General features: G+C 44.3%; 1 protein-coding gene across 1 annotated transcript in view; it reads left to right on the top strand.

Annotated features, from left to right (window-relative positions):
• LOC120046513 (tight junction-associated protein 1-like) overlaps nt 1–12,266 on the top strand; it is a 159,979-nt gene that overhangs the window by 100,098 nt on the left and 47,615 nt on the right. Inside the window, exon 7 of the mRNA XM_038991813.1 lies at nt 11,096–11,257. Within this exon, the coding sequence (XP_038847741.1) occupies nt 11,096–11,257 (162 nt within the window). The remainder of the gene's footprint in view (nt 1–11,095; nt 11,258–12,266) is intronic.

The raw sequence follows: 12,266 nt of genomic DNA, 5'->3' as shown, positions 1-12,266 counted from the left end.
CTTATTCTAAAATGTATTAAATATGTTGTTTTCCTCATCAATCTAAACACAATACCTCATAATGACAAAGCGAAAACAGGTCTTTAGAAATGTTTGCAAATGTATTAAAAATAAAAACAGATAGCTTACTTACTTAACTATTCAGACCCTTTGCTATGAGACTCGAAATTGAGCTCTGGTGTATCCTGTTTCCATTGATCATCCTTGAGATGTTTCTACAACTCGGAGTCCACCTGTGGTAAATTAAATTGATTGGACATGATTTGGAAAGGCACAGACCTGTCTATATAAGGTCCCGCAGTTGACGGTGCATATCAGAGCAAAAACCAAGCCATAAGGTCGAAGTAATTGTGCATAGAGCTCAGAGACAGGATTGTGTCGAAAGCACATATCTGGGGAAAGATACCAAAACATTTCTGCAGCATTGAAGGTCCCCAAGAACACAGTGGCCTCCATCATTCTCAAGTAGAAGAAGTTTGGAACCAACAAGACTCTTCTTAGAGCTGGCCGCCTGACCAAACTGCGCAATTGGGGAAGAATGGCCTTGGTCAAGGAGGTGACCAAGAACCCGATGGTCACTCTGACAGAGCTCCAGAGTTCCTCTGTGGAGATGGGAGAACCTTCCAGAAGGACAGCCATCTCTGCAGCACTCCAATAATCAGGCCTTTTTAGAGGGGCCAGACGGAAGCCACTCCTCAGTAAAAGGCACATGACAGCCTGCTTGGAGTTTGAAAAAAGGCACCTTAATGACTCTGACCATGAGAAACAAGATTCTTTGGTCTGATGGAACCAAGATTGAACTCTTTGGCCTGAATGCCAAGCGTCACATCTGGAGGAAACCTGGCACCATCGCTATGGTGAAGCATGGTGGTGGCAGCATCATGCTGTGGGGATGTTTTTCAGCAGCAGGGACTGGGAGACATAACAGGATCGAGGGAGAGATGAACGGAGCAAAGTACAGAAAGATCCTTGCTGAAAAACTGCTCCAAAGTGTTCAGGACCTCAGACTGGGGCGAAGGTTCACCTTCCAACAGAACAACGACCCTAAGCACGCAGCCAAGACAACGCAGGAGTGGCTTCGGGACAAGTCTCAATGTCCTTGAGTGGCCCAGCCAGAGCCCGGACTTGAACCCGATTTGAACATCTCTGGAGAGACCTAAAAATAGCTGTGCAACAACACTCCCCATCCAACCAGACCGAGCTTGAGAGGATCTGCATAGAAGAATATGAGAGACTCCCCAAATACAGGTGTTGGCACACCTGCGGTTTTACTTTAATTTAACTATTTTCTACATTTATAGGAAAGTAGTGAAGACATCGAAACTATGAAATAACACTTATAGAATCATGTAGTAATCAAAAAAGTGTTTCACAAATCAAGATATGTTTTATATTTGAGATTCTTCAAAGTAGCCACCCTTTGCCTTGACAGCTTTGCACACTCTTGGTATTATTATTATTATATTGTATTATATACAATGTAGAAAATAGTGAAAATAAAGGAAAACCCTTAGGTAGGTGTGTCTAAACATTTGACTGGTACTGTATGTAAATGCCATATTTCATTTTTTTATTTTTATTAATCTATAAACCCGTCTTTGCTTCATCATTATGGGGCATTGTGTCTAGATTGATGAGGAAATAAAAATGTAATACATTTTAGAATAAGGCTGTAACGCAACAAAATATTGAAAAAGTCCAGGGGTCTGAATACTTTCCAAATGCATAGCAAATAGATTGCATTTAGTTAAAATATGAGACATAATATTTATAATCAGAAAATACTATTAAAATTGTAAATATTATTGGTAACAGAATAAATAGCATAAGAATAACCACTGATTAAATAATGCTGTAATTGAAAATTGTACACCCATTGTAGGCCCCTTTAAGAGCTAGAAATGATTTTGTACCCAATGCTGTGATTCTCACCAAATATGTTAGTATCTTCTCACACTATTTAAATCCCACATTCAAATAAACGATTTATGAAGCTCTTAGCCTATAGATCACATATTGCAAACAAATAATCTGAACTAAAAACTTTTAAAAAATTACTTTCTGTGCATCCTTGACAATCGCTAATCAATATCCCAAAATAGCACAAGTTTTTTTCAGCGAACATGGGGTGTAATCATTGGCCAAACAGTGAACTAATACAAGAGTTTCTATTGGACAAATTCAGGTAGGTTTCTTCCCGTTCCGTCTGCTTCCGTTTAAGAAATGCTTCGCAACAGAATTTGCATAATGAATACGACCCTGCATATCATCTTCTCTCTTTTGTGGCACCGATGTAAAGGGTTATGGCAGGGGAAATGGTGTTGCAGTAATCTAGTGTGTATGCGGGGAAAAATGACAAGGGAACCTGCGGAGCTTTGTGTTCACATTGCCTAAAAAATAGGGAACCGGACCATGGAATTCAAGTGAAACGAACTCTCGAGATGGTCTCAGTTCGGTTTGCTTCGTGGGCTCTTTTGAAGGGTCTGAGTTCCTTTTGGAGTCTTCACGCTGCACAAAAAAATAAGCGAATTGCACCGAGTTCACAAAAATTGGCTGAAAGTGACCAAGTGTGAATACGCCCTCAGACACCCAGCCTCTGCGTCAGTAGCACTGAGGGGGAGGGGAGGGAGGGTTCATAGAGATATGGGAGATCCCATCTGGTGCGATGATGACTAGGCCCTGCGGTGTGGTCGGATGGGCGCTGCACAGGTGGGCGAATGGAAGAGGAGCAGGTTGCTGTTAGCGCCAACATCTGTCAACCACACCGCCCTCCTCCCTCTCCTCCTCCCTCCCCAGACTGGGCTCAGAGTGAATCTGTGTGATCAGTGCCTTCTCCCTGCCGGACCTCCCTGAGAGCCTCGGCAGTCCAGGCTGTGAAAGCACACACCTGCTGCTGCCACACAGCTAATGATGAGTCAAAGCAGAGACCGACCACTAGTTCTAGTTACAGATGGCACTCTCACCTCCATCAGTCCTCCTGTCCTCCTCCGCTCCACTTCCTCTCCCACAGGAATCCCTATACTCAGCTAATTACTACTAAATCTATCAAGTGTGTGACAGTGCCTGTGTTTTTGAAGTTTCATCTTATCCTCTCATAGTGAAGTCTAGCGCAGTCTCTGTCTCTGTGGTACGCTACACGTGAAGTGCCCTTTGGTGTCAGTGAACAAGCTGTGACGTGCGCGCTAGGGTAAATGTTGTCAGGCCACTATCCACACGTATGGGCATCAGACCGCAATGCTTAATGAATTTCCGCTGACGTAGTGGCTGTTGGATCCTCCCTCCCTCTCTCTTCCCTGTGGTGGGAAATGCTGGTAAGCTGCTTTGTGGCACACAGGCAACATAATCGATTGGCCTAGATGCCCCTGTGCTCGTGTGGGATGTTGAATAATTCTGTGGGAGATGACCTGTGTCTGACTGAATACAACCGGACCTGAGCTGAGTGCTGCTGTTAATGAGTACCGCCCAGTTGCCCACTCTTGCCCTGGAATTCCTCAAGGCACCAAGCCTCTACAGAGGCTAGAGCTTGTTCTGTCTCCCCAGTAGTAGAGCGGTTTTGTCATGCTGAATCTTAGCTGTTGGTCTACTGCATATGCTGCAGAGGACTGTGAGGAGCAAATCTCCCAACATGTGTTTCTCAGATGAATGGGATTACCGACACGTCGCTTGACAGACAGATCTTCATCCTCTCTCTCCCTCCTTCCATCATACCCCTCCGAATGGGGAACAGGTCAGAAAAGTCCAGCTCGGCCAGGAATTGTTTCCCATTCTCCGCTGGAACCTTGCTGTGCCTCCGAGTTTTAAACGGCCTCTGCCTCTCGACCAGCCATGCTCAACCATGCTTATTTTAATTAGAGGCGCTTTGTTTACCTCTCTTTCCATATGCCGGGTCTTATTTTCTGTTTGGTTGACTAGACATAACACACAAATGCATCCTTCCAGCCCTTATCTCGAGACGTGTACCTGTTGTATTCTGTCACTCAGTGTCAAGTTGTGACTACCATGGGATAAGGGGCCTATGAAAGACAGATAAGAAGTGACAGTGATGAGATGACTGACGATGTTGTTGCCATGAAGCAGTCAGGGAAATAGACATCAGAGGCCTAGCGATGGCTGTCGTTCTGTTGGCCATCCTAAGCGTTGCTGTTGGGTGTTTCGCTGTAGGCCTATTGCAAATGTTGTTTTTTTGTTCCATTTTTAATAGCATTTCACATTTTTTCAGCTCACTATGATGCACACGCCTACCTCTCTGATCACAAGGACAAAGTTTAATGCTTGTAAAAAATTAAAAATAAACTGGCCTCTGAGAACATCTTACAATCTCAGTCTATCAAATTACTTTCTGAAAGCTTTTGAATCTCTGGGGAAATAACTGCGATAAGAGAAAACAATGTGCCTTTGCCACTCTCCTCCACCTCTTTGTTGGCTCCTGTGGAGCATCTCAGTGTGCAAGGCTGTTAGAGCTGTTTGTAACACAGCCAAAAAAGTATCCCAACCACTGTGGACTCGGGTGCTAGGTTGTCTGAAATTGCAAGACCCTTTTATGCTGTGACATGCTCATTTTGCTTTGCTGTTGTAAATCATCCAGGTTAGAGCCAAAGTTCCTGATACCTTGCTTTTATATACACACTGTGCATTAGTTGGCAGGAGTTGAGTTCTGTGCAAATCTTGTATTGTACCATATAATGCATCTACATTTTTCCTCAATGCTTACATTTACAGCAGAATAGAGTGGAAAGCTTAGCTTCTTATAAAGGTCAAAGGTCAAATAGGAGGCGCTTATATTTGTAACCTGTGCGTTGTGAAATTAAAATGTTGCCGTCATTGACGCTGACCCTGGAGCAATTGGGGTTACGTGCCTTGTAAATGTAAATTTTTCACCTAGTCGACTCTGGGATTTGAACTAGCAACCTTTCTGTTACTGGCCTAACGCTCTTACCGCTAGGCTATCTGCCGCCTCACACTGTGTGCTTAGGGTCGTTGTCCTGTTGGAAGGCGAACCTTTGCTCCAGCATGAGGTCCAGAGCGCTCTGGAGCAGGTTTTCATCAAGGATTTCTATTACTTTGCTCTGTAAATCTTTCCTTTTGATCCTGACTAGTCACTAGTCAGGGAGCTACAAAGGAAGGAGCAGGACCTTGGTCAGCTCCAGTCCCTGCCTGCTGAAAAATATCCCCACAGCATGATACTGGCACCATCATGTTTCACCATAGGGATGGCCAGATTTCATCCAGACATGGCGCTTTGCATGCAGGCCAAAGAGTTCAATTTTGGTTTCATCAGATCAGAAAATCTTGCTTCTCATGGTCTGAGAGTTCTTTAGGTGTCTTTTGGCAAACTCCAAGCGGGCTGTCGTGCATTTTTACTGAGGGGTGGCTTCCGTCTGGCCTGGTTCATGGAGTGCTGCAGAGATGGTTGTCTTTTTGGAAGGTTCTCCCATCTCCACAGAGGAACTCTGGAGCGTTGTCAGAGTGACCATCGGATTCTTGGTCAGTTCCCTAAACAAGGCCCTTCTCCCCCGATTGCTCAGTTTGGCCGGGCGGCCAGCTCTAGGAAGGGTCTTGGTGGTTCCAAACTTCTCCCATTTAAGAATGTTGGAGGCCATTGTGTTCTTGGACCTTCAATGCTGCAGAAATATTTTGGTACCCTTCCCCAGATCTGTGCCTCGATGCAATCCTGTCTCGGAGCTCGATGGACAATTCCTTTGACCTCATGGCTTTGTTTTTGCTCTGACATGCACTGTCATCTGTGGGACCTTATATAGACAGGTGTGTGTGCCTTTCCAAATCATGTCCAATCAATTGAATTTACCACAGGTGTTCTCCAATCACTTTGTAGAAACATCTCAAGGATGATCAATGGAAACAGGATGCATCTGAGCTCAATTTCGAGTCTCATAGCAAAGGGTCTGAATACTTATGTAAATGAGATATTTATGGTTTACATTTTTAATATCAATCAATCAAATGTATTTATGAAGTCTCAATTTCTAAAACCTATTTTTGATTTGTCATTATGGGGTATTGTGTGTAGATTGAGGGGAAAAATATTTAATCAATTTTAGAATAAGGCTATAACGTAATAAATTGGGGTCTGAATACTTTCCGTATGTGATGTGTACATGCATACTGAGCACACATACTTCTCAAGCAAACTTGTACAGGATTACAGGGTATTACCTAATCAAAAGAGAACAATCACGCTCGCCCAGAAGCTTGGCTGTTGCGTAAAACCTGCGAATTCAGACAAATTAAAAGGGTTTGCGCTCAAGATGTCGCATAAAGCTTATTCTATGCTTTTCATTATTTTCACTGCAACAGGGATAGCATACACAGACGTTTCGGCTTTACAGCCTTTAGTGTGTAGGTACAATTTTATTTTAATTCAAAACAGCATTTGTAAAGAACAACAGATGAGCAGCAGGTCCTTCTGATCACGGTTGCCATTCATCTGCCAATCAGGGATGTGGCTTTTCTGGTCTACCTGTATAGAAATTAGTCACAAAGAAATAGAGTTATAGGGTATGGGAGTTGGCACAAAGGGCAACTCAAATCATTACCGCCCCCGGTGTTTGCTCACCTAATTACATCATATCAATTCATGAGCCAGCCCACCACAAAGTACAGTTGCAAAGAAAAAGCCATATCTCAGACTGGCCTATAAAAAGGAAAATATTAAGATGGGCTAAAGAACAGACACTGGACAGAGGAATTCTGCCTAGAAGGCCAGCATCCCGGGGTCGCCTCTTCACTGTTGACGTTGAGACTGGTGTTTTGCGGGTACTATTTAATGAAGCTGCCAGTTGAGGACTTGTGAGGCATCTGTTTCTCAAACTAGACACTCTAATGTACTTGCTCAGTTGTGCACCGGGGCCTCCCGCTCCTCTTTTTATTCTGGTTAGGGCCAGTTTGTGCTGTTCTGTGAAGGAAATAGTACACAGCTTTGTACGAGATCTTCAGTTTCTTGGCAATTTCTCACATGGAATAGCCTTCATTTTTCAGAACAAGAATAGACTGACGAGTTTCATTAGAAAGTTCTTTATTTCTAGCCATTTTGAGCCTGTAATCGAACCCACAAATGCTGATGCTCCAGATCCTCAACTAGTCAAAAGAAGGCCAGTTTTATTGCTTCTTTAATCAGAACAACAGTTTTCAGCTGTGCTAACATAATTGCAAAAGTGTTTTCTAATGATCAATTAGCCTTTTAAAATGATAAACTTGGATTAGCTAACACAATGTGCCATTGGAACACAGGAGTGAGTGATGGTTGCTGATAATGGGCCTCTGTACGCCTATGTAGATATTCCATTAGAAATCAGCCGTTTCCAGCTACAATAGTCATGTACAACATAAACAATGTCTACACTGTATTTCCGATCAATATGATGTTATTTTAATGGACAAAAAATTTGCTTTTCTTTCAAGGACATTTCTAAGTGACCCCAAACTTTTGAACGGTAATGTATGTTAGATTCTGGAAGGAAGAATTTAAATAGGAGTCTGTGTCAATGTTTATTGACAATACACTTGATGCCATTACGGCTATCATTGAAAGTAAGTATATAGTTTACAGAAAACTTGATTCTGTTTTTGTTATTTATTAAGTAACTGGTTTCTGTTTAAACTTGTGTTTTGAGCTTTATCAAGCCAGGCATCAGGGTATCCTCTCAATTGAAAATGCTCAAGGAGAGGGCGATAACTATCTGTAGGTTTTCTGTAAACTGTAGTACTTGTTACAAAAGGGACAATCTATATCTAAGAAATCTATAGTTAATGCTATTTTCCATAGTGAAGGAAATTGTTTGATTGTAGTTAAGAAGTACATTTAATGTCGGAACCTGTCCAGATCATAAAGCAATCTTCTGTATATCGGGTCCAATATTTAACACGATCTTTAAGGATTATTTTCATGAATAAAATCCAATTCGAATTTTGCCAAGATTGATTTGCGTAGTTGGAAGCTAATGGAGTTCCCGTTGCTGTTTCTAAAGTCTCTAGGTAGTGATATTTTTCAAATAGAAAATAGTTTTTAGTAAGCATTAGTTGTGCAAGCTCAATTATGTAATTTGTAGGCACATTGCTTAAGCGGTTGGAGAGGAAGAATTTGAGGGCCTCATCATTCGCAATATTGGTGTTATGGAAAACCAGGGGCCAGCAGGCCTCTACAAAGGAAGGAGCAGGACCTTGGTCAGCTCCAGAGGGCTCGAGAGGCCAAGGTGAGTCGGCACCATGGACAGCTCTACAGGCACCAACTGGGTCTGGTGATTCATGGAAGACACTGTAACTCAGCTGGTGCAAGCCCAAAGCCTCCTTGCCCTTCAGGAGGCCTTCACACAGCTTAGCCAAGCCATGGTTTGGCCGAATCGAATGACGGAACCAGTCAAGATCCTCGCCAAGCTAATTGCTGAAGATGACATTGAAGTTTAGCTAGAGGTTTTTGAGCGCACCACAGAGAAAGAGCGATGTCCCTAGGAGGACTTGGCTGTCAAAGTGGCCCCTTTCTGACTGGAGAAGCCCAGAAGGCCTGTAGGGACTTGGCACGGGCGGATGTCGACAACTATGCTGCTCTGAAAACTGCCATCTTGGCCCATTATAGGCACAACCATTCCACTCCTGGGCCTATGATGGCCACGCCCCGGTAAGACCTCAAATAGCCGCGCCGGTTAGATTAACTAGAAGTTGGCTTACCACGTGGGACGGGCCATCAGCTATAGATCGACTGGTAATAGACAAATGTATCCTCCCCACCGACGCAAAGCGCCATGCTGCCCAGAGCAACCCCCGTTAGTTGATGCCCTGCTTGCTTTTAATAGAAAATCACCAGGTTACTGTAGAGGTGTTTACGAAGGCCAGAGCCCAGTAGGCCTGAAGTCAAGGCTGAACCAACGCGTGGTAGAAAGGGAGACACCTATTTGAGCCCCGCTTCAAGACGGCCTCCTATTACTGAACCCAGATCACTCCTGAGGCGGTGGCGGCTGCTTGTTAGCGGGAGCCAGAGAAGGTGTTACAACTGTGGCCAGAAGGGACACCTGGCCTGGAGCTGCCCGGGAAACGAGTCTTTGCCGACGGCCAGTCACTACCTGCTGGGCCCATGAAGCAACTGCAGCCCCCCAGATCCTAAAGCAACGGGTCTCCCGCTGTCTTATTTTATTGTGAGTGTCACCTCTCCCCTGAGTCCCCTGAGCTGCCACAGTATATAGCTATGAGACATCAAGAGCAACTGTTTGACTAATGGATAAATGTGTAAGTCCACATAACGAGACACTTTCTGTTTGGGAGCCAGTACCTGAAACGATAGGTCTTAATGGAGGGTCTGTGGTTGATTTGTGTCTAAACTGTAGGTTTTGGGACAAAGATATTTAAATTCCTGTTCTGTCAACCATTTATTTTTGTAGTCATTTAACGAGGACTTTATTACTCGAAAATCTGTTTCTTGTAACATTTTTAATCATCCAACATACACATTTTTCGATATACATGTTGGTATTAGAAATCACAATTCCACCTCCCTTATCTGATCTCTGTATCGGTAAGTCATCAAGAGCGTTTTTTTTTTTTTTTACTCCTGGAAAGGTATTGTTTACGTTGTAAATGTGGACATTCACTTTTGGATTTGTTGGATGTCAATTACATTTCCTACCAGTCTGCAGAATTTACTAACTGATGGGTTATTTACAAAAGGACTGAAGGTACTGGGTAATACCCACAGACTGTGCCAAATACCAATTTTCTGCCTGTTACTCAAACCTGTGCCCTGAAAGAGCCCAGAAGAAAGCGTGAAATCCTGTGTATATTTATAGAGTAAAACATTGGTCGTCGCCCCCCCCACCAACCAGAACATACCATAAATCATTGATGTTCTCTTTTCTTGAGCCGTTCTGGTTGGCATGCGTGTCTGCATGTGTGTGCGTTCCTTCCTTCCCCTCTCTTAAGCAGTAGACTTAGTGAAGAGGACTACCCTCTGGCTCTGGGAGTGTCAGGATGGGACCTCACGTCGATTTTAAAGATTTAGTGTCCGCAAGCTGTTAGGTGTGGAAAAAGTCCAATTGATCTTTGCAGACGCAGCACGGCGGAGCAGACAGCGGTGTGAGGGCTAATTTGATTCCACACGGTCACACCCAATCACACCCTGTCACAGGGTAACGCACCTGGATGCTGCTGATGTGGTCTGCCTAATCAATTGCCTGGCTCTCACAACCTAATCTGAGCCTACTGGAAGTCACAGCCTAAACGTACGTCAGTGGACGGTAGTTATGAGCTTTCTGCTGCTAACTAGCTGGCCGTATCTGCATATCCTCCTCTTTCCTCCTTTCTCCCTGCTTTCATTGTGCTTTTTATTGAGCTATCTGTTGTTGCTGGTTGGATGTGTCAGTGACGTGTTGAAAAAAACATGTGGTCTTGTTTTAACCGCTGTCATGCATCTGAGCCAGATTGGACAGACTCTGAGAGAACTGTGGTTTTAATAGACGTGTGCAGCCTGCAGTGAGTGTGTGGCTGGATGCTGCGTGGTGTGATGCGCTGTGTGGTGACAGGATTGGGGACATTGGGTTGTGGCAGATAGCAGATGTGTCCTGTCCCATGTCAGCTGCTCCGTCCCCTCCCGTCCCCCCAGCATCCTGACAGTATCTCCCATTAAATCCACAGACACACTAGGACAAAGGGACCTGGGCAAAGTCAGGCAATCACCCAAGACACAGGCTACTCGCCTTCCCGCTGCAGACACACACAGAGGGCTGTGGTCAACCATGTGCTCTCTCTCGCACACCCAAAAAATGTGTATGTCATAAATATGCATGCACCAGCGAAATGAATGACTTTCTATCGCATACCAGTTTTCCCTTATTATGCTTATCATAGTTGTTAATTGTGATTTTTCTTTATTTCCCGTTTTGATATTTTGTCAGTCGCTCAATTTCAGTTTGTCAGTTAACTCTGTCTCCCTGAATTCTGTGGCTGAAGCAAGTTCTCATGGCTCTCTGTTCGTCTTGTCAGTCTAGTCACTGTGAAATACGATACTGTCTGTGAATCATTCCACTGCACCTGGGCTGACTGTCTGACTCTCCCCCCCCCACCCCCCTCTCCACCCGTCCCTCCCCTCCAGGATCCTGCAGCAGCAGAATGAAGACCTGCGCCGGCGGCTCTCCCACACCACCCACAAGATGGAGGCCATGGAGACGGAGTTTGAGACCAGCCGCCACTACATGCGGGAGGAGATGGGTCGTACCCGCGACGACCTGGAGAAGATGAGAGACAAGTTCCGCAGGTGACGAGTTCGACCTCCCTCGTATTCTGAGCCAGTTGTCAGTGTCATGGAAAGCGCTCTCAGTATCTCATAACACAGATAATATTCCCTTACACCGCGCTCACTCACTTCCTCTCCCCACCACACTTTTTTCCCCACACAGAAAGATTAAATGAATACCTTCCCCGGCAATCAATTTTTAATGAATTTGATCAAAGCTGTTGAATTAATGAGATCTTAGCTGTCTGATTATGCATCTAGTTGTTACTTTAATTCCCTCAACCTCCGGGCATGTTGGATTGCCTATTTGAGAATGTTATGTTAAGTTTCTGCCACATGGATCATTGCCAGGAAGTCTGTGCTGTTTTATCTACACACAAGTTGTCTGGATGTTGTTTGGGTGGTGGTCCATTCTCAATACACACGGGAAACTGTTGAGTGTGAAAAACACAGCAGGGGTACAATTCTTGACACAAACCGGTGCGCTTGGCACCTACTACCATACCCTGTTCAAAGGCCCTTAAATCTTTTGTCTTGCCCCAATCCATGTCTCAGTTGTCTCAAGGCTTACAAATCCTTCTCTAACCCGTCTCCTCCCCTTCATCTACACTGATCTGAAGTGGATTTAACAAGTGACATCCAATAAGAGATCATAGCTTTCACCTGGATTCACCTGGTCAGTCTATGTCATGGAAAGAGTTCTTCATGTTTTGTACACTCAGTGCATATCTATATTTCATAATGTTGTTGTTCAATCGGAGGATGTTGCCCCAGGGCTCTTCTGTGCCCCACCACACTTTCTCTGTCAGCCCCAGGTGATAACACCAGGCCTTCCTCTACAATATATGGCCACCAGTCTTTCAGAACCTGATTTAAAAGCAAATGCTTCTCCTACATATTATTATTCTGGTTTGCTGTGTTTGCTTTCCCTGGCGACGCACTTGCAACCCACCTCCCAGCTCTTGATTAAGAAATTCATCTTTACACATCTGCTTGTCTATCCAGTTCATTCTGAAGTAAAAGGCAAGCC

The sequence above is a fragment of the Salvelinus namaycush genome, chromosome 4, assembly GCF_016432855.1.
Source record: "Salvelinus namaycush isolate Seneca chromosome 4, SaNama_1.0, whole genome shotgun sequence".
Classification (NCBI taxonomy): Eukaryota; Metazoa; Chordata; class Actinopteri; order Salmoniformes; family Salmonidae; genus Salvelinus; species Salvelinus namaycush.
The sequence above is the reverse complement of the archived record's forward strand: the minus strand, read 5'-3'. Positions and strand labels throughout refer to the sequence as shown.